General features: G+C 35.2%; 1 protein-coding gene across 3 annotated transcripts in view; it reads left to right on the top strand.

Moving 5' to 3' along the window:
* The first annotated feature begins 15098 nt into the window (after nucleotides 1-15098).
* Nucleotides 15099-21509, top strand: part of kita (KIT proto-oncogene, receptor tyrosine kinase a) — a 30142-nt gene continuing 23731 nt past the window's right edge. For 2 of the 3 annotated variants that reach the window (XM_073853163.1, XM_073853165.1), the window contains exons 1-4: nucleotides 15099-15229; nucleotides 19031-19288; nucleotides 19910-20209; nucleotides 21340-21479. In XM_073853163.1, the coding sequence (XP_073709264.1) occupies nucleotides 15175-15229; nucleotides 19031-19288; nucleotides 19910-20209; nucleotides 21340-21479 (753 nt within the window). In that variant the 5' untranslated portion in view covers nucleotides 15099-15174. The remainder of the gene's footprint in view (nucleotides 15230-19030; nucleotides 19289-19909; nucleotides 20210-21339; nucleotides 21480-21509) is intronic. The other variant, XM_073853164.1, reaches the window with a different exon arrangement.

Genomic DNA, 21509 nt, shown 5'->3' on the forward strand with positions numbered 1-21509 from the left:
AAATCAAATTTTTGTTCACAATTTGCAAGCTTACATCTCACGATTCTGACTTTTCTCCTTAGAACTGTGAAAAATAGACTCAGTTTTGATATAGAAAGTCAAAATTGTGAAAAAAAAAAAATCTGAATTGTGAAATAAAAAGTCACAATTACCTTTTATATTTTTTTAATCCCACGGTGGAAACAATCTTTTAGTCAACAGTTTGTTGACTAATAGCAGAAGGGTTAGAGTTCAGAACCTGTTTAAAACAACTTTATTTTTGTATTCCATTTGGTGAGACTTTAACTTTCAAAAGGTCCCATAAAAATATCTTTTGTGGCCATGGGTAATAAAGTGGCAGATTTGAAATAGAGTAGTTCCTCTTTTGCATTTCATCTGCCATATGCAGGTGTGAAAGAGAGAGCGTGGAAGAAAGGCAAGAGGTGAACCAAAATAAATAAGGTGAATAAATTGTTCCTAAGCATCATCCTTCTTTTGCATTTCTTTAACGTATAAAACAAAGTTCGACAATTCTTGGAGACTGAAAAACACAAAGCTAATGGGGGGGATTTGAAGATATAGTTCTCACTGTTCTGTCATCTTGATATGATGCACGAGCAATCATGAAAGACTGTCATCAACACCCCTGCTGATGCTCATTTAAATACAACTGAGTAAGCATGGTAAATCGATGCACTGATGAGCTGGAAGCTCTTAACCAATTGACCCCCAGCAGCTCTTTTCGCATTTAGCCTCTCTTATTGTTTGAGACAACGTATAATGGCATCATTCATCAAAGCTGGGCTTGTGATAAAACCACCACAGCAAATTCAGATCTGGTTGTTATTGCAGCCCTCGAAACAGTGTAGAGGTTAGATTGTGTTCAAATGCAGACTATAGGACATTTTCTTTTCTTTTCTTTTAGGCTGTAAGTGTGGCATTCAGACTAGACTAACTTACCATTGTAGACTCCTGGGTAGCACTTTATGGTAAGGTTCAATTCATTAACATTGATTAGTTGATGCATTAGTCATTGTGGACTAACCATGGACAAATATGCACAATTTTATATGTATGAATTCCTGAATACAAATTTCCTGATACTTTCCTTACCCCAATGTCATGCAAGATGTTCATGTTTTTCTTTCTTCAGTTAAAAAGAAGTAAAGGTTTTTGAGGAAAACTGCCTAGATTTTTTGTCCATATAGTGGACTTCAATGGGGATTAACAAGTTGAAGGTCCAAATTGCAGTTTCAATGCAGCTTCAAAGGTCTCTACACAATCCCAGCCAAGGAATAAGGGTCCTATCTATCTATCTATCTATCTATCTATCTATCTATCTATCTATCTATCTATCTATCTATCTATCTATCTATCTATCTATCTATCTATCTATCTATCTATCTATATATATATATACTTTTTAACCACAAATCTTTGCACTAATGTCTTTTTACTTTGGTTCAAAAACGTACTCTAAAAAATGCTGGGTTAAAAACAACCCAATTAGGGTATTTTGGCAACCCAGCGCTTGGTAAATATTGGACAGAACACATTCTGGGTTATTTTATTTGAGTCTGGCACTTATTAAAAAAAAGACTGAGAGAATGAGAGGCAACAGCAATAATCAAAAGATGAACATTTATTATTAAGCAAGAACACATGGACAAAATACAAGACAAATTGAATTTATTTGGGTGAATACAGCATAGTTTACAAAACTACATTAATTTAAACTCATTTAACAAGCATTAAAAATGTAACCTTTAAAAGTAGCATTTTAAATTTAGTGTATTTAACCATTTTCTGTAATCACTTTTTACCGAAATAGCACTAATTCTCATGACGGTGTGTCACTCGTAGCTGAGAGATGCTGTGACTGACTCCAAAACCTGCCCATAAACAAACAGTACTGACATTAGAGAACGTATTTTATTATCAAACTGAATTAAACTTGAATAAAACCCATCTATTTTATGCAAGGCAAAACAAGTCAAAATTAAGTAAGTTTTCCTTATAACAAGCAAAATAATCTGCCAACGGGCTAAGAAAAAAAAATCTTGTTTTCTGTTTGAAATAAGGAAATTATTTCTGATTAGATTAGAAAGCTTTGTACAACTTTGTGAGGTTTCTATCGTGTTGTATACGTAGAGGTGCTGACCTAAAAGCAAGAAAAATAAACTTATCTGAAACATGTTTATTTTTCTTACCCCAAAGCTTACCTATTTTATGACATTTTACTTCTTAAGTAAATTTTTTACTGAAAAACAAAATGATAAAACTTTTTGCAGTAACTGATTTTAAAATGTATTAATGTATTGTATTATATAATGTATTGTAACATGGTGTGTAATCTTTAAAAAAGATTTCATTTTCTCCCCCAGCTTCAACATTGTCCAATATTTTTTTTTTTTTACCTTTTTTTGTAAAGAGTGTTTGACTTTCTTTGCACGTTTGCTTTGTAAACACTAGGTCAGTAGTTCCGCCAATGTCAATATATGAAGTTGACCTAATGGGGGATGAGCATTTGTGGTTAAAAACTATATACATTTTTATTTTTTTCTGAGAAAATAACAAATTGTTTCACTGTAAAGTTTTGCCAGATGTTGTAATGTACTAAGTGAGGTCTGTGGAAAAGGTATCTGATATATAACAGACATGTTCCCTATCAAATGCTATTTGTGAAAGGTGTTAAAATTGTAAATGTAATATCTGCAGCAGCTTGTCACACCTCTGGGAAAGAACATAATAGCTCAGACCACTTTCTCAGTCAAACTTCTTGTTTTTTTTTTATTAGAAAACTTTGTACAACTTTGTGAGGTTTCTATCGTGTTGTATATGTTGAGGTGCTGATCTAAAAGTAAAAAAAATAAACTTATCTGAAACATGTTTGTTTTTCTTACCCTAAAGCTTACCTATTTTATGACATTTTGCTTCTAAAGTAAATTTTTACTGAAAAACAAAATGATAAAACTTTTTGCAGTAACTGATTTTAAAATGCTGACAAATAATAGTTCAAATAATCATTATATAATGTGTTGTAACATGGTGTGTGTAATCTTTAAAAAAGGCAGAAATAAATCAAAAGCATGACTGTAAAATGCATTTTATGGTTACAAAAAGAGAAGTATTTTGTCACAAAGTGTGTTTGGCTTCTTTTATATTTCATTTATTTATAATAGTATTAATTATTAAGCAAAAACTCACTTAATTTTGACTTGTTTTTTCTGAAAACCAATAAATAATTTTTACTTGTGTAGAAAGTTCTTCTTAATTTAAGAATTGTTAGATATTTTGGCTGGAAACAGGACAAAAAATCTAAGTAAGAAAAGATTTTTGCAGTGAAAATATAAAAAATAACCCAATAAAATAACCCAACAAGTTGAACCCAGCATTTGGGTTAAAAACATAGCTTAGCACCTGGGTAAAAATATAAAAAAATAACCCAATAAAATGACTCAATGGGCTGAACCCAGCATTTTTTAGAGTGTAGGTCTCATTTTCTCCTCCAGCTTCAAAATTGTCCAACTTTTTTTTTTTTTTTTTTTTTTTTTACCTTTTTTTTTTGTAAAGAGTGTTTGACTTTCTTTGCACGTTTGCTTTGTAAACACTAGGTCAGTATAGTTCCGCCAATGTCAATACATGAAGTTGACCTAATGGGGGATGAGCATTTGTGGTTAAAAACTATATACATTTTTATTTTTTCTCAGAAAATAACAAATCGTTTTGCTATAAAGACCCTTATTCCTCAGCTGTGATGGTGTAGAGCCTTTTGAAGCTGAATTGAAACTGCAATTTGGACCTTCAACCTGTTGATCCCCAATGAAGTCCAATATATGGAGAAAAATCCTGGAATGTTTTCCTCAAAAGCCTTACTTTCTTTTTGACTGAAAAAAAAAAAAAAGACATGAACATCTTGGGTGACTTAGGGTTGAGTAAATTATCAGCATTTATTTTTTGTTCTGGAAGTGAACTAATCATTTATCCTAAATTAAATTGATATAATGTGTGTATTTAATGCAATGTAAGTTTTGCCAAATGTCGTAATGTACTAAGTGAGGTCTGTGGAAAAGGTATCTGATATATAACAGACATGTTCCCTATCAAATGCAATTTGTGAAAGGTGGTAAAATTGTAAATGTAATATCTGCAGCAGCTTGTCACACCTCTGGGAAAAAAACATAATAGCTCAGACCACTTTCTCAGTCAAACTTCTTGTTTTTTAGTAATATTTGACCAAACAGCATTCTGTGTTTACACTAGTTTGTGAAGTTTGACCTCAGTACAAGTGGGACTTTACTGAATGCTATTGACACCTTTTCGAATACCGAGGTAAGTGCATGTGAAACTAAACTTCCTCTCTCCCACAGCAGGCCTGACATGTTAACAGCCCTCATCAGGGACATGGTGACAACTTTACAACCACCAAAATAAACACAAAACTCTATCGTACAGGCTAGCAATAGATATAAAATTTGAGGAAGTGCTCCAAACAATTATAGTTTCACATTACCAGTGAAAATCACTGGTTTCTGTGACATATGTGGCCCTGGACTACACAACTAGTCTTAAGTAGCACGGGTATCTTTGTAGCAATAGCCAAAAATACATTGTATTTGTCAAAATTATCAGTTTTTCTTTTATGCCAAAATCATTAGGATATTAAGTAAAGATCATGTTCCATGAAGATATTTTGTAAAATTCTTACTGTAAATATAAAAAACTAAAATTTTGATTAGCAATATGCATTGCTAAGAACTTTCTCAACATTTCGAATTTTTTGCACCCTCAGACACCTGATTTTCAAATAGTCCTATCCAAACAAACCATACAACAATTAAAAGCTTATTTATTCAGCTTTCAGACAATGTTTAAATCTCAGTTTCAAAAAATTGAGTGTTATGACTGGTTTTGTGGTTCAGGGTCACATATAAACTTTTTTTATAACCACTTGAATACAGGTACAGTATAATATTCTTGCAGTAAACATTTGTCAATTTCTGATTAGATTAGAAAGCTTTGTAAAACACTGTGAGGTTTCAATCATGTTGAATACGTTGAGGTGTTGACCCAAAAGTAAGAAAAATAAACTTAAGGTAAACAAGTTTATTTTTCTTACCCCAAAACTTGCCTATTTTATGACATTTTGCTTCTTAAGTAAATGTTTCTCGATTTATGAATGTTTAAATATTTCTACTGGAAAACAAAATGAAAAAAACTCAGTAAGAAAATCTTTTTGCAGTGACTGATTATGAAATACCAACAAATAATCGATCAGGAAATGGATGGGTTGTCGTGCAAAATTATACTAAATTATGTAATGTATTGTAAAACAGGCAGAAATAAATCAAAAGCATGACTGTGTAATGCATTTTATGGTTACAGAAAGTAGTCACAAGTGCGTTTGGCTTCTTTTATATTTTATTGACTTCTTGTTGTTATTAAAACTGACTTATAGCTAATTAATCTTAAAGGAGAAGTTCACTTCCAGAACAAAAATGTACAGATAATGTACTCACCCCCTTGTCATCCAAGATGTTCATGTCTTTCTTTCTTCAGTCGTAAGGAAATTGTTTTTTGAGGGAAACATTTCAGCATTTCACTCCATATAATGGACTTCTATGGTGCCCGTGAGTTTGAACTTCCAAAATGCAGCTTCAAAGGACTTTAAACGATCACAGCCGAGGAAGAAGGGTCTTATCTAGCGGTCTTATCTTACTTTTCAACCCCAAATGCTTGTCTTGTCTAGCTCTGCGTGTACTCTGTGTATTCCGGTTCAAGACAGTTAGGGTAGAACAAAAAACTCCCATCTCATTACTTCTCTAACTTAAAAATCGCCCTACATCGCTGTTTTTTTTTTTTTTTTTTTTTTTTTTTTGACCTTCTTTGCACATTCACTTTGTAAACACTGGGTCGGTACTTGTGCAGACGTAGGACGATTTTGAAGTTGGAGGAGAAAATGAGATGGAATTTTTTCGACATACCCTAACTCTCTTGAACCGCACGCAGAGCTAGACAATACGAGCATTTGAGGTTAAAATGTATATAAATTGTCCATTTTTTTTTTAGAAAATGACTGATTGTCTCACCAGATAAGACCCTTATTCCTCTAACTCGTTGGAGAGAAACCCTGAAATGGTAAAAAATAGACTGAAAATAGAAAGACAATACCATCTTGGATGACAAGGCAGTGAGTACATCATCTACAAGTTTTTGTTCTGGAAGAGAAATTCTTTAAATTGTCCTAAATTCACAATTTGAGTTTATTTCTGCAAAGCAGTCTGCTGAATCCTAAGCGAGATGTGTAAACCACAGCAAGCCTATTTTCTCACAGAAACATTTGAAAAGAAGTAACAGCAACTAAAAATACACGTCAGCACCACCCCTGCCGTCCACTGCCCATTTATTTTGTGTGATGAGAAGAGAGAAGGGTGCATAAATATCTTAACCCCCATTTGGGCAGCGGGTGTGAACAATGAGGAGTTTTCATGCCATCTGCCTCGTGGACAGGAGCAGGCAGGAGGCTTGCCCAGAGGGAAATGTTGACTGTATCACATGTGCTGGGTTGAACCCTAACAAGCTCTGGTCTCTCAAGTCTGGTCCTCCTTTTTGGACTGGCTTGGAAATGGTGAGAGCTTTGGAGCTAACGCTGGCTGTAATGCTCACGAAGGCCTGGGTTCGAACGTGTGAGTTGGAATCTCCAAATTTTCTTTAAAAAAAAACTAACTCAAAAGCACAGGTATCAGGTGTGAAGGAATATACAGTATACAGTAAGAAGGATATGCAAATGTAACATGATACTAAAGATGGATCTTATCTATGTTCCATCAACTGGAAAGATAGCACAAAGAGGCGACACACACACTTGAGTTCTCACACACATCTGTTTCATAGTCATGTGTCATTTGATAGAGAGCTATTAGCTGACATAAAAATAGTTTTTCTTTCAGTGCTTTGCCTGCGGACACGCATGGTGTGGGGTGGCTCCGTAAACACATACAGAGGGGCCTCTGTCCGAGACTGCTGGGGTGTGTGAATGTATGAGGCGGAAAGACTTGCGGGATTGTCGCTTGCAGGGAGCTGAACAACCTCGGTTTTAAATGTGGTCACATCAGACAAGGAAGCTGTCTATTAAAGGTTTTATTGCACTCTCTTGTGATGCCTCTTAAATGTTGTCTTAAATCGACCTTTAAGGATGGCGCCGTTTATCATGAAACATTATACGCAATGTATGCAAGTGCACCTGAAGGCTTGATATTGATATGAGGGTTCATTGTTACCTAAACCGAAGAAACACTTCCCCTGAGATGTACATGTTGTACTTTGAGTGTCCGATTATTGTAAGTGGTTTTAAGGAGAGTTTGGGTGGTGGATCAATGAGCGGTGTTATGAGCGAATAAATATGGGACTTTCTGTGGAGGTTAATCGTTTGAAGCGGTCTGATTTAATTTAGATGGAGATCGTTTTCCACTTGAGGCTAACCGCCTGACCCCATTTATTGGCTATGCCTGAGAGAGAGACACAGAGAGAGACCTGCGCTGTTGGAACTGTTTAGAGGTTGATGGTTATCTGTTAATTAATTAAATATGGTTAATAATACATACAGCTGGAATTAGTATTATCAAAACAAATCATTCATTAGAAATGCTATACCATTCCTTTTGAAAATAAATCTACAAATAAAACCAAAAAAGAAAATAAGAAAACGCTGGCGTCAATATGCAGACGCGAAAGACATTGAGAATATATCATCATGATTAAATTATATGTAGCAGGTTTGCACCTATGTATTGGTTTGGTCAGTTTCCTGGATGCGTGGCCATATTGGAGATACTCAGATGTAAAAAAAAAAAAAAAAAAAAAGCAGCATGGGCTTGCATGGTTAATGTGCTACTGAATACAATGTTCTGCTTATTTATGCTGTCTAAATTATGGAAAAAATGTGTGGAAGCTGCTAAATCATTTAGAGAAGGACTTAGTAAGCAGGAAATGGTGCAATATTTTGACAAAATGAAGTTAATAGGTGGTAAAGTTACATACAAGCAATATTAGTTTAATATTTCAACGACCTGACTAGAAATTATAAGAACAAACAAATGTTGTCAAGATTCTTGCCCTGGAAATCATGGTTCAGTATGGCCAACCACAAATGCCTTTTGCTCCTCAGACAGTTTTTTGCTCTCTCCTCCTCAATTTGATATAACTTTTGGCAGTTTATAGTACTCCAAATGTTTTTCCTGGTCTGACGATTAGTACTCCCCAAAAAATGACAGTAATTGACCATTTTCAGCAGCAATAATAAGCAAAATAAGCGAGTTCTGTTTGGTTCGGTGACATTGTTTATGTTCAGTGCTGCCAATATGAACAATTGGTTTGTGAGAGGAATAGACATGATCACCATCTCCATCCGCCATAAAGCTCAGATTCTGTGTGCTCAAATTCAAAAATTCAAAAAAGCATTACACTATTTACACATTAACCCTGATCAGAAACATTTGAAGTACTATAGACTGCTAAAAGTTATAACAAATCAAGGAGAAGAGTGCAAAATCTATCTGAGGAACAAAAGGTATTTGAACTAGGATTTCCAGAGCAAGAATCTTGACAACATTCGTGTTTGATTCGGTCAGGTAGGTGAAATATTAGGCTAATATCTTAATTACTACTGCTTATGTCAGCTTTGGTTGTGAAATGCCATTGGCTCTTGTGTGTCTTGTGACCGATTGTGTCATGCTATGTATCTTTGGCTGCATTCGAAAACTGGAGGACACATTTCAAGGTCGGAAGGCATCAGGGCACGTTCGAATCCAATGTTAGCTTCACTTTCTGCTTTCTGAGATGCCTTCATTTGGTCGATTATGGAAGGCAGCATAGATGTATCCCACAATCCTGTGCGGACCTTTCTGTGATGGTTGAGCGAAAAATAAAGATGCCACCTTAACATTGCATTTGCTGGTCAGTTTGTGTGTAAATGTATGTTTCTGACTAATATTTTTTTGTTATGTCTAAAGTGAAATCAGTATTATAGTTATTAAATATTTGCTTAGTTATCACAAAAGCTCACTCTATATTGTTGTAGATCATTAAACCGTTACGCTACTTCAGAAGCATGTCGGAAATCAGTTTTGCGAAGTCATCGTCGGATAAGGCAAGTCAGCCTAGGTTTTTGAATGCAGCCCTTTTTGAATAAGAGGTGAACACTTTAAGAGAGCAGAATCATTTTCAGCAAATTAGGATTTACTGTTGTTCACAAAAATATATTGGCTTTAGAAGACTTGGAATGCAACACAACAGCTTTTTAATAGTTTTTGCAATAAATACCTGTGACTGTTCTTTTGTTTGCCTGTGTTTGGTATTGTTCACAAGTGGGTAGGTTTAGGGTAGTGGTAGGGTTGGGTGCTCTAATGAAAGTATACATTTATTTAAAATTATTTCTACAATAGTCTATGTTTGAAGTGGATCAAAAAATTTAATCAAAGTTGTTCTTAGACAAGAACGGATATTGTTTTGGTTTTAGGACAACTATGATGAAGGGTTTTGATCCACTTCAAATGTTGACTACTACATTTTTACAAATGCATGCAAATCATTAAATTAAGGAAAAGAACTGAAAGCAATGGAGAACACTGTCGAAAAGTAGGAATGAGAACGTTGACCACAATTCAGATTTTTTTTTCTCACAATTGCAGTTTACATCTTGCAGTTCTTGTCTTTTTTCTTTTTGACTTTTTTCTTAGAATTGATATAAACTCGCAATTGCAAGTCATGAAGTCAGACTTGTGAGATATAAACTCGCAATTCTAAGAAATGAAGTCAGAATTTCATAATATGAAACATATAGGCCTAAACTCGCAATTGCGTGTTATAAAGTCAGAATTGCAAGATATAACCTTGCAATTCTGAGAAATAAACTTGCGATTCTGATTGCAAGTTTATCTGACTTAATTTTATGTTAAGTTTATATCTTACAGTTCTGACTTTCCTAATTGTGAGTTTGTAGCAAAATTCAGAACTGTGAGATAAAAAGTTGCAAAAGCCTTTTTTTTATGCAGTGGCAGAAATATTTAACGATTTAAATATATTTTTTTTATTTCTTATTTAACTGCTCGTTCCAACATGAAACTCCAAGGTGTTGTTTTTTCTGCAGATGTCACTCTAAAACACTCTATTGAACGATTGATTTGAGAAAGAAGCATTACACTATTTACACATTAACCCTGGAATACTACAGACTGCCAAAAGTTATAACAAAGGTGATAACTTTTTTTTCTCGCAATTGTGGGTTTACATCTTGCAATTCTTTTTGCGGGATACAAACTCAGAATTGATATAAACTCACAATTGCAAGTCATAAAGTCAGAATTGTGAGATATAAACTCGCAATTCTGAGAAATGAAGTAAGAATTTTGTGATATGAAGCATATAGGCCTAAACTCACAATTGTGTGTTATAAAGTCAGAATTGCAAGATATAACCACGCAATTCTGAGAAATAAACGATTCTGATTCTCAGAATTGTAAGTTTATCTGACTTAATTTTGTAAAGTTTGTATCTCACAGTTCTGACTTTGAAAAAAAATTCAGAATTGTGAGATAAAAAGTCGCAAAAGCCTTTTTGTTTTTTATTCAGTGGCAGAAATATTTAATGATTTAAATATATTTTTTTATTTCTTATTCAACTGCTCGTTCCAGCGTGAAACTCCTAGGTGTTGTTTTTTCTGCAGATGTCATTTTAGGGGCACCATACAATCAACCCAAACATCAGTTTTACATATTTTTATGTGCATAATATTTATCTAATAATGTTGATAATCAGTTAAGGGTGCTTTGACATTAAAAGCATACTTGCAGAGCAAATAAAACCCTGAAATGGCAGAGAGAGATGAAGAAGGAGATAAATACTGTATGCACTTTTTAACTGCACCTCTTTGCAGACTTTTCACATAATACATCTTGCAGGTCAAAAAAAATGTGTTTCTAGCACATACAGACACTCATTTGACTTTTGAAACAGGTGCTCTTTAACCTTGCTGTAGGCTACATTGGTTCTTTTTAAACAGAAGTGTGCGCTTGAACACAATTTTAAGAGTTTTCCCAAAATAGCCTAAGAGAGCAAACCTCAAGCCGCAGATCGTTGGTGGATGTTCAGTTTTTTTTCAACGGCTGAGATGAAGATGATCAATGTTGCCTTTAAGGCAATGATTTGTAGTTTGAAGAGCTTGTTCTTCTATTAGGAAAACACCCTTATTGCTTTGTGTTGGCAAACAATTAAGACAAAAAAGTGGTACTGAAGCATTTCAAAGGGATATTTAATCCTGAAATTCTGTTATATATTTACCCTCATGGGTTTCAAAATGTGCAAGACGTATTTATATTTATAGTAGGCCTATATTGTGCACGCTGCTCTTTTTCATTAGTGTTTGGTGACACACACAAAGTACTTGTGAAATGAATTGAAATGTAGTGCACAAGTTGTATGTAGCACTTCTGAAATCTTTATGATGCTTTTTATGATGCTGTCTACTTTCATTGTATAATAAAAAGCAGCTTATACATTTAAGTAAATATCGCCTTTTATGTTTCTACTGTAGCAGACTGTCTGTTTAAATGCAAAGCACTTTTCATTAAATGATAACATTATTAACTATATGTAACTACAGGCAAATTCATACTCCTATCACATGTTTACCTTTACCCCTCAACCCCCGGACTCGTTTTTCTGTCCGGCTTTGTCTTATAGTTCAACACAGCAGTCATAAGCAAATACAGTCACTGTGTTCTTGAGAATTAGATGAATCAGGGAGCCCAGGAGCTTAAAGTCATCTCATGAGGTTTGACAAGCATGACCAGGGACAAGCCATGGGCCTCTTGGATGCCAGAAGATCCTGAAAGATAGGTTGTATTAAGAAAGCCTGCAGCATCTAACCCACTTTCTTAATGGTTTACTCAGTAAAACTTTTGAAACAAGTAACAGCAAACCGGGAATGGCCATGTGAATTCTCCGAAATGACTACTTTGCTTAATGTTTGCTTTGTTTGATACCGCAATACACCTTAATTGGAATTGCCATTATCTTATTTTGCTGACAACTGCTTTGGGTGGAGCAAAATGAAGAGGGAAGAACATTAAGAAACTTCAAAGAGATATTGTTAGGTCCAGACGTTTAACTTTTCTACTCTAAGTTTGATCTTAAAATGACTTAATACAAAAACTGTAGAAATTTTATATTAAAATTAAGCACAATCTTCACTGGGAAGGCAATACAAAATAGTGTCAAACATGAATATTCTGGGACTGACTAAATGTGCAAAAAAATGAAAAGAGGAAGGTTATTAGCAGTTTGATAAAAGATAAATAAGCAAATGGAGGGAAAAGGAAAGGGAGTTCAAGGAAACAAGTATTTACCTTAGCCTGCATGGCCTTGGATTCATGTGATTTTTTTTATAAGAGAAAGAAAGGTAAATATTATGGTTTCGATAAACTGAGTGACTGTGGATCAGTGTGGAGTAACTATAGCCACATGTAAACAGCCTGGGGTTGTTGCTTTAACTTAGTTTGTTCATAATGAAAATGTTAGAGAACATATATAGGTGTAGTCTAATGTACGAAGAAGTATTTTTGCAACTGTCTAGTTTAGTGCTGCTTATCAGCCAAATTTAAATGTAAAGGGATTACGTCAACCAACTGTGAAAATATATTAAATTACAGTGAAATGTAGGTCAACTAATGCTAGTTTTATTGGGTCTTTTCTGTGACCAGAATGAGTACTAGGTTATTTCCCTATTGCTAGTGATAAATTCATTTATTGTTTCCTTACAAATTCTGGTCTATCGCCAGTATGTCCTATAAGGACACTATCACTATCAAAGTGGAATATTTTAGTGTATTGCAGCTGAAACAAGCTTCTGTTAAACTGTTCATTTTGGAACAATCTGTTTATATAATTTATCATTTAAAATGTTTAACATACTTCCAGTCAAAAGTTTTTGAACAGTAAGATTTTGAATGTTTCTTAAAGAAGTCTCTTCTGCTCTCCAAGCTTGCATTTATTTGATTCAAAGTACAGCAAAACAGTACAATTTTTTAAATATTTTTAGCTTTCTGTTTGAATATATTTTAAAATGTAATTTATTCATCTTTCCTCTGTATAAATAGTCTTCAGTGTGACACGATCCTTCAGAAATCATTCTAAAATGCTGATTTGCTGTTTAAGAAACATTTATTATTAATGATAATATTTAAAACAGTTGATTGAATTCAGGATTCTTTGATGAATGGAAAGATCCAAAGATCAGCTTTTGTAACATTACATGCACCATACCCTTCAAAGGTTAGAGTCAGTATTTTTTTTTTTTTGATCGTTTAAATTGATGATAAAGTAACATGTTACAAAAGATTTCTATTTCAGATAAATACTTTCTATTCATCAAAGGAACCTGAAAAAAATATACTCAGCTGTTTTCAACATAATAATAATAAATGTTTTTTGAGCAGCAAATCAGAATATTAGAATGATTTCTGAAGGATCATGTGACTGGAGTATTGATGCTAAAAAATCAGCTTTGAAATCACAGGAATAAATAACATTTTAAACATATTCAAATAGAAAACTGTCATTTTAAATAGTAAAAATATTTAAACATTTTTACTGTATTTTTCTGTACTTTCGATCAAACAAATGCAGGTTTGTGAGCAGCAGAGGATTCTTTAAAAAGCATGAAAAACTTACTTTTTAAAAACATTTGACTGGTAGAGAATTTCTAGTCAATTCTTGTCAATTTCTTGGTTCAAAACATGTGACTTGTTTTTGTGTTTTGTCCTGTTATGGTGCAATCATCATTCAAGACCAATTCAAAGTCAATATATTTTATTTCCCTAACAATTTGATTTGCCTTATTGAACTTGTTCAGCAGTTTCTTTTCAGATTTGACAATTCAGCATTGAATTAAAAGAAAACAACAAATGTGTTTATCTTTAATCTGGAATGATGACAAATCACAAGATGATACGAACAAATGGGAATACAGCAAAGACAACTAAAACATTGAGAAATAGGGGTAAATGTTGAGTGAAAGAGAGGCCAGGGGTGTCACAGCGATCATAAAGTCGTAGGTCATATGTTAGAATGACAACAAGGCTCAATGTTGGCTTTATTAGAGCATCTAAGACGGGATGAGCACACAAAAACAATAATGGTACTTTAGAAAACCAACACAAATATTGTTGACAATGAAAAGATCTCCTATCAGATATAAACCCCTGGTTTCACAGACATGGCTTAAGCCTAGTCCTAGACTAAAATGTAAGTCTAAACTGTTTCACTTCACTAAACTTGCACTGACTGATCTTAAAATATATCAGTGCCTTTGTTTTGTCTCAAGATGTTTTTTCTAAGCACGTTTATAAAAAATTACCTAAATATTTTAAATGAAGTATGGCCTGATCCTGGTTTAGGCTAAGCCCTGTCTATGAAACCGGGCCAAAGCCTCTTAATGACAAACAAATGCGTAAAACAATGATCATATCCACTCGCTAAGTTTGTTTTTCGTTCTCAGGCAGTATCAACGCTGCACAGATGCTTCCAAAACTAATAAATACCACAATATGTTTGTCACACTTAGTGATAACACTAAGATAAATCAATGTGTTTTATGAAACAAACACATACAACACAATCTAAATAAGTCACCTATCACCTCATGCTATGTACATCACTGCTTTCCTGAGATAAGATAATGTTAGTTTTTAATAAACGCTTGTTAGAATTCCTTTTTCATCCAGCTGGAAAACTCAGCTGGGATTTTTCTCTTCTAATAACATTCCATCTAAGTCTGCAACTATTTAAATGTTCCTTGTTAGAATACGTTTTTAAGGAGGCCACTGGTAAATCAGTTAGGTAACCACTTTCTATAGCCATTATGATAATATAGTTTCTTCTGACAAGCCACGTGTCACCCTGTGGCACTCTTAACCTCATTTGTGCGTCTCAGGTATGACTATAGCGCTGTTACTGTTGATGTTGCCTCCTTGTCCCCGCCCATGTTCGCTCGTCGTTCCGCATGACCCGAGCGCAGAGTACAAGGTAGAAAACAACGCTGGCCCTTTAAGACGGGAGTGATCGCTCCGCTGGCGACCGTTCCGCGGTATTATCGAGCTCGAGACTACCAACACACATGAGCTAGATGGAATTATAACAATGGAATATCACTGCGTTCTGTTTACGGTTTTGTTGCAGTTAATCATCCAACCAGGTAGGGCGACTTTCATCAATTAATGGTGCTTTTGTGCTCTCACTTTGAAGGAGAAATTGTAGAAAGTTGTTTATTGAGAAGATGTTCTGCACTTGTTGTATACACCTATGGATGACAAGCAGTGGGGTTTAATTATCCCCTATGTGTTACTCAAAAACCAAACGGGTTACCTTCAGAGAATAATGCATGTATCTGTTTACTTTTAACTACTATAGAAGGACAATTTTTGCTGTTAACACTAGCGTGTTCTCTCATAATGAACCTCTCCAAAAGGAGCTTTCGCACCTCCGGGGACGCTCTGTCAGTTCAGAACTCCATGCGTTCTGCTGTTTAAAGTATCCTTACGCGCCAGAGTTTCCATTGATAATCCCAGTGAATCATTTCATCTTCACTTACCCTGTAGAGACTCATACCAGCAATTTAAGCGGTTACAGGAACCGATCATTGAAACAAGATATCGATCCGGAGAGCTGCAGGTGAGAATGTAAAGTAAAGCCGATCCTTGCGCCATGCGCTAAATTATTTATCACTCTCCGCAACAAGTGTAGGAATACGAAGCTCGCTTTAGCTATAATTAGAGCGAATGCTTAAAAACACATTTTGATAATAACTTTAGACGACTGACTTCTTCGGTTTGAACCCCCCAAAATGTCCCAGTACGGTTTTACAGAATTTCAGACAGATTTAGTTAAACTTATTGCTAAAGCAACTTGGTTTTGGGTACCAGAAAGTATCACAATTTCAGCCGCAGCGCGTTTATCTGAGGAGGTAGTCATAGCAACAGTGCGCAAATGAAGTGAAACAAGTACTGTGTATTTTTACGCGTATTAGATGTTTTAGAAGTCCGTGCAATATTGGGGCGCAAAATGCGCGTTTGCGCGCTAAACAAATTGAGCTCCTCTAAAATTTCTCAGGGCATTGAAATGAGCTGTAGGTTAAACTAAAATGAAACAAACAATTTTTCAGTGCTTTCCCACAGTTTTTGCAGTGTTTTCCTATTATTACCCTATCAGCATGGGCATGTAAACGATTGGCGATTCCATGTAATTTCATGAAAAGTTGTTTTGCATGCGGCAACCTGACTTTTCTGCCTGCGCTTTCTGGCACCTCAGACGTATCAGATGGTCTTTTGTAGTGCTCAGATAAGCCCTTATGGATGTTCCGAAAGATGAGGGGCGAGTCATTAGCAGGACTGCATCTGTTAACTGACCATTGCGTATCAGACATTTATCCTTGTGTAACTCGTGCTTGGAAACAAAGCTTTCACTTGTCTTATTTGCTATAATAAAGATGTTTAGTACGTGGTAAATTTAAGTTTGCTCAAAAGGATTATGTTTTCTTTTATAGAGGAAAAACTAAATTTGTTGTGTTGCATCATTTCAATTCATGTTTCTTTGGGGAAATATGGAGTTGCCTCAAGAAACCTGATTATGATAACCAAAGCCTTTTTATGAACCAGGATTAGAGTGAGCGTGGGCAATATTGAACACACAGAGCTTTGGTGTGGTTTTGGCGTGAATCTGATGATCTGCTTTGTAACGCCAGGGGGCAAGTCACTATTTTGCATCGGGTTCCTTTTGAACACATGCCGCTTTCAAATAACAGCCGTGAGAAAATCGTTTACATGGAAATATCCCTAGTTAATATTGGAGAGCTCTCATATGCATTGTTAGAGTTATCGTAGGCCTAATTATGCACAGAATTTACCTTTCTTGTGGGTGTAGATGAAGGGAGGTTCTGCTGTTTTCGGGCGGATACCCCTAGTGGCTGACGATGGTAAGACAACTTACAAAATACAGTTAATTTTTTTCAGAGAGTTTAAAAAATAGCGAGTATCCACCTGAGACTTCCAGTTCATTATCCACTATAGGGAAATAAAGAGAAGAATAACAACGTGCAGTAAACAGTAAAACTAGTGTGCTCATAATTACAATAATATGGTAAGGCACACCAATTTGCAATATCAAGCAGCAAACAAACTGTTTTGTACAGTTAAAAATAGCTGGATGCGGATGAGACTAGAAGCCAGAGCCACAAAAAAGGTGGATAGGAAAATTTGGGAAAACAGGCTTTTAAATTGCATCTTGGCACAAACGTTAATCACCTTGCATCCTATTGTCTTTGTCAAGCATCATTAGCTCATGTGAACACTTACATCACCTCTGTTCAACAACTCATAATGTTATCGTAATGGTGTAATTTAGATAAAAGCCCTTTTTATATGGTTTAAACATTTACTAGAGCAACTGTGAGGTGCTAGACTATGCGTGACCAGCATTGGTGTTGTTTTTCTGTGAAGGCCTTTCTCTCATGCTGTGATTCTTATTTGCCTTTATTTGAGCGCTAGAGAAGATGAGTAAACATGGACGGTTGTTATGCTAGGTTTTTCTCTGGAACGACACCTGACTTTGCCGACGCCGTTTTCTTGGCAGAGAGTGGCAGTTTGCAATGAGGCAAGCTACTTATTAGGCTAAACCACAGTTTACGTTTTTATCATGTTATCTCATTTTAGCCTGAGGCAGCTATGGAAGCAGTGCATAACCCCAACCCCCCTGTCTCTCACATTCTCAGAATTAGAATTAGAGCAAAAATGTCACGTTTGCTGTATTGAAATATTTTGAAAACATGAGCATTTTTAAAAGATTTTCCTTTAACATAAGGGCCATTATTGCATCAATCCATCAAAGCTGACTGCAGAAAGCAATGACAGCTTACAACAGTATTTACCAGTTACCAGGAACCGAGAGTAGACATTATTGCTACTGAATAATCTTTATATATCCATGCAATCCTTTACCTGCCAGACAGGTGTTTACTTGCCTTTTTGCCCTTTGCTCACTGTTTGCCTTGCTGCTTTTATTTTTAACATTTAACAATGCAGATGCGCATGTATATGTGACAATTTTATAAATAAATTTATAAATAAATAACTTTCCGTTGATGTATGGTTTGTTAGGATAGGACCATATTTGGCACTATTTGAAAAAAAAAATCACCTTTAAGTTGTACAAATGAAGTTCTTAGCAATGCATATTGCTAATTAAAAATTAAGTTTTGATATATTTACAGTAGAAAATTACCAAAATATGATGAAATGTTTATGATCTTAATATGCTAATGATTTTTGGCATAAATGACAAATTGATCATTGACCCATACAGTTTATTTTTGGCTATTGCTACAAATATGTAGCTTTTTTTGTGGTCCATTGTCACATACATGGTAGATAAAGTAATTTATATATCATGGTACATGCATTTTGTCAGTTTTGATCTATTTTTCCCTTACTTTTGTTATTTTCTTAACTTACTTTACCATTCTCCCAGTCATGTGGGGAGTGGGAGAATAAATGCTCTTTTGTTAGATTAAAACTCTAATCTGTTGCCTTTAAGGGTTGTAGCAGCGCTTTGAATAGAGAATGATGCTATAATTCAACCAGGAATCTAACACAACTAAAAAGGGGGCATAAATCTTTTTAAGAGCTTGTTCAGAGTTGTCTCATTTCTAGAGAAAATGCTATTGGAGGAACTCTGAAGGCTTTAGTTTGGATTTGTTGAGTTGTGAAACTATTTCACACACTTAACTGTCATTTATGCATCCCGAGAGGGCTTTGATTTGGGTGTGTGAATAAATGTGCAAATGTTTGGTATATTCTGTATATCAGTGTTGGTTTTTCTATTTTCCAAAACCAGTACCGTAGTATTCTGATTTAATAATCTACTCTCTTGTACGTTAATCAAATGTTAAACGTCTTTATCTTCCACTTGTGCACCGTGCTGACTTACTTATGTTTTTTCTCAGCCAGGTCCAGGCTCACTATCACCCCTGAAGGACCCCAGCTCACAGTACCACTGTACGGCGAGTTCAGCTTGCATTGCCACAGTAACAATTCAGTGCGCTGGCTGCATGAAAACCGTCCCACACGGAACCTTAAGGAACAAAGACAGGGTCAAGTGACAGTTTATAAAGTGAGCAAAGCTGGTCCACAACACATGGGCAAATATTCATGCCGTGATGATGAGTCTGGTGAAAAGATCTCCATCTATGTGTATGTTAAAGGTAAGTCAGCCTTTTGCGTTTGTGAGTCATTTTAATTGGGTGTAATAAATTGTCTGGGTTGAGTGATATGTCTGTAGGGCAGTATTTAAAGAATTCTTAAACCCTCCTTTGTGTCCCAGTGTGTACCTTGTGTGCATGCGAGTGCAGCTGCAGCATGTTTTATGTGTGCTAGTAACAGTATACTAGTAGAGATACTAGATAGAAAGTGTGCCTGCACCATTACGTGCTCTTTCTAACATTTTTCGTGCTTTATGTTTATGTCTTTCTCTATGAACATGCTCTCCAGCATCTCTCATCTTCCTGTTCCAAAGAGACACTTTGGATGCCCTAAATACCTACAATCAGCTCTCTGTGTACACTAGTCACCTGCATGATCTTTAATATACATTTAAGTCATGTGTTATTGCAAGCATGTTCTTATAATCCCAAAAAATTGGGCAGTCAACACTAATTTTACTAACGTGAACACTGCAGGTGTGGGTGATTTGTATTTGTTTATTAGGTATGATGGAGGGTAGTTTTCACTTTCAGTCTTTTTGTGACACTCTCTCTCTTTCTCTGAGCTGTAATGATGTCATGATCTAAGCCCCCTTGGTTGTGTTTCATTGGTTTTTGATTTAGCATTCCTCTCAGCAGATCCTGAAAATCCCTTCAGGAGGAGCATCATGTTTGACTTTGTCGCGGGAGAAGGAGAAACGACCACGATCCCGTGCTTGGCCACAGACCCACATATGACAGACTTGCACCTGCAAAAATGTGACGGACAGCCTCTGCCCAACAGCCTGCGATATTCATCTAGTATTGAGATTGGCATAACGTTGCAAGATGTCAGGAAGGACTTTGAGGGATGTTACGTCTGCGTCGGGACTCTGGAAGGCAACACGGTTAAATCCGGACAGTATCAACTCAATGTCCGCCTCGGTGAGAAAGAAAAGAAGAGACATGAATATTAGGGCTGTTGATTTAAAAAAAAAAAAAAAAAATTAAAAATGGCAAAATAATCATTCAAGCTTGAAATACCATCTTACCAAGATAAAGGCAGTAGATAATAAGTAAGGAGCCATTGAATGTGTTCTGGTATTCAAAACAGATAAAAAAAAATATACATTCTAGTGCTATCAAATCGATCAATCATGATCAATCACAACCAAATTAAAAGATGGTGACCCTGGACCACAAAACCATAAGTAGCATGGGTATATATGTAGCAATAGCCAAAAAATACATTGTATGGGTCAAAATGATAAAAAAAAAATGTATGCCAAAAATCAGTATTTCATGAAGATTTTCTTACTGTAAATATATCAAAACTTAACTTTTGATTAGTAATATGCATAGCTAAGAACTTCATATGGACAACTTTAAAGGTGATTTTCTCAATATTTTTTTTATTTTTTGCACCCTCAGATTCTTAACAAACTATACCATCAATGGAAAGCTTACTATTTTGCTTCAAAAAATTGGTTTTGTGGTCCATGGTCACATATTATGTAAACACAAACCTTTATTTTGGATGCAATTAATCAGTTTAACAGCACTAATCCATTACCTTTCGAAGTTTGATCTCAGTAAGATTTTCCCACAAAAATATTAACTGTTTTCCATATTGCTAATAAGAAGAAATGTTTCTTGTGCAGCAAATCAGCATATTAGAACAATTTCTGAAGGATCATGTGACACTGAAGACTGCTGAAAAATACTGAAAATTCAGCTTTGCCATCACAGGAATAAATTACAATTTAAAATATATTAAAATAGAAAACAGTTATTTTAAATTGTAATAATATTTTGTCATTTTACTGTAATTTTGATCAAATAAATGCAGGCGTGGTGAGCATAAGAAATATCTTTTTAAAACTTTATGTAATCTTACCATCTCCAACATCAGCCGACATTTAAATGGAAGCGTGTAGACTTCTAAGGCCATTTTGGTAATGTTTTTATTTAGTGGTATTTCAGATATTGTTTGCAGTTCATTTTTTCTGTTTTACCCCACTGTAGCATGCTCTTTCTTTCCTACACTTTCCCATTGATATAATCTTTGCTTTTAGTTCCAGGCGCACCTCCTGTGATCTCACTGGGTCAGCCTCAGAAAGTGCTGCTCGTCCAGGGAGAAGAACTCTCCCTATCCTGCAACACCTCAAATGTCAACAGCGACATCACAATTAAGTGGAAGGCTCCACAAGGAGTGGTAAGAGCACTCTCACAAACTAACCAGCTC

The sequence above is a fragment of the Garra rufa genome, chromosome 13 (genome assembly GCF_049309525.1).
Source record: "Garra rufa chromosome 13, GarRuf1.0, whole genome shotgun sequence".
NCBI lineage: Eukaryota > Metazoa > Chordata > Actinopteri > Cypriniformes > Cyprinidae > Garra > Garra rufa.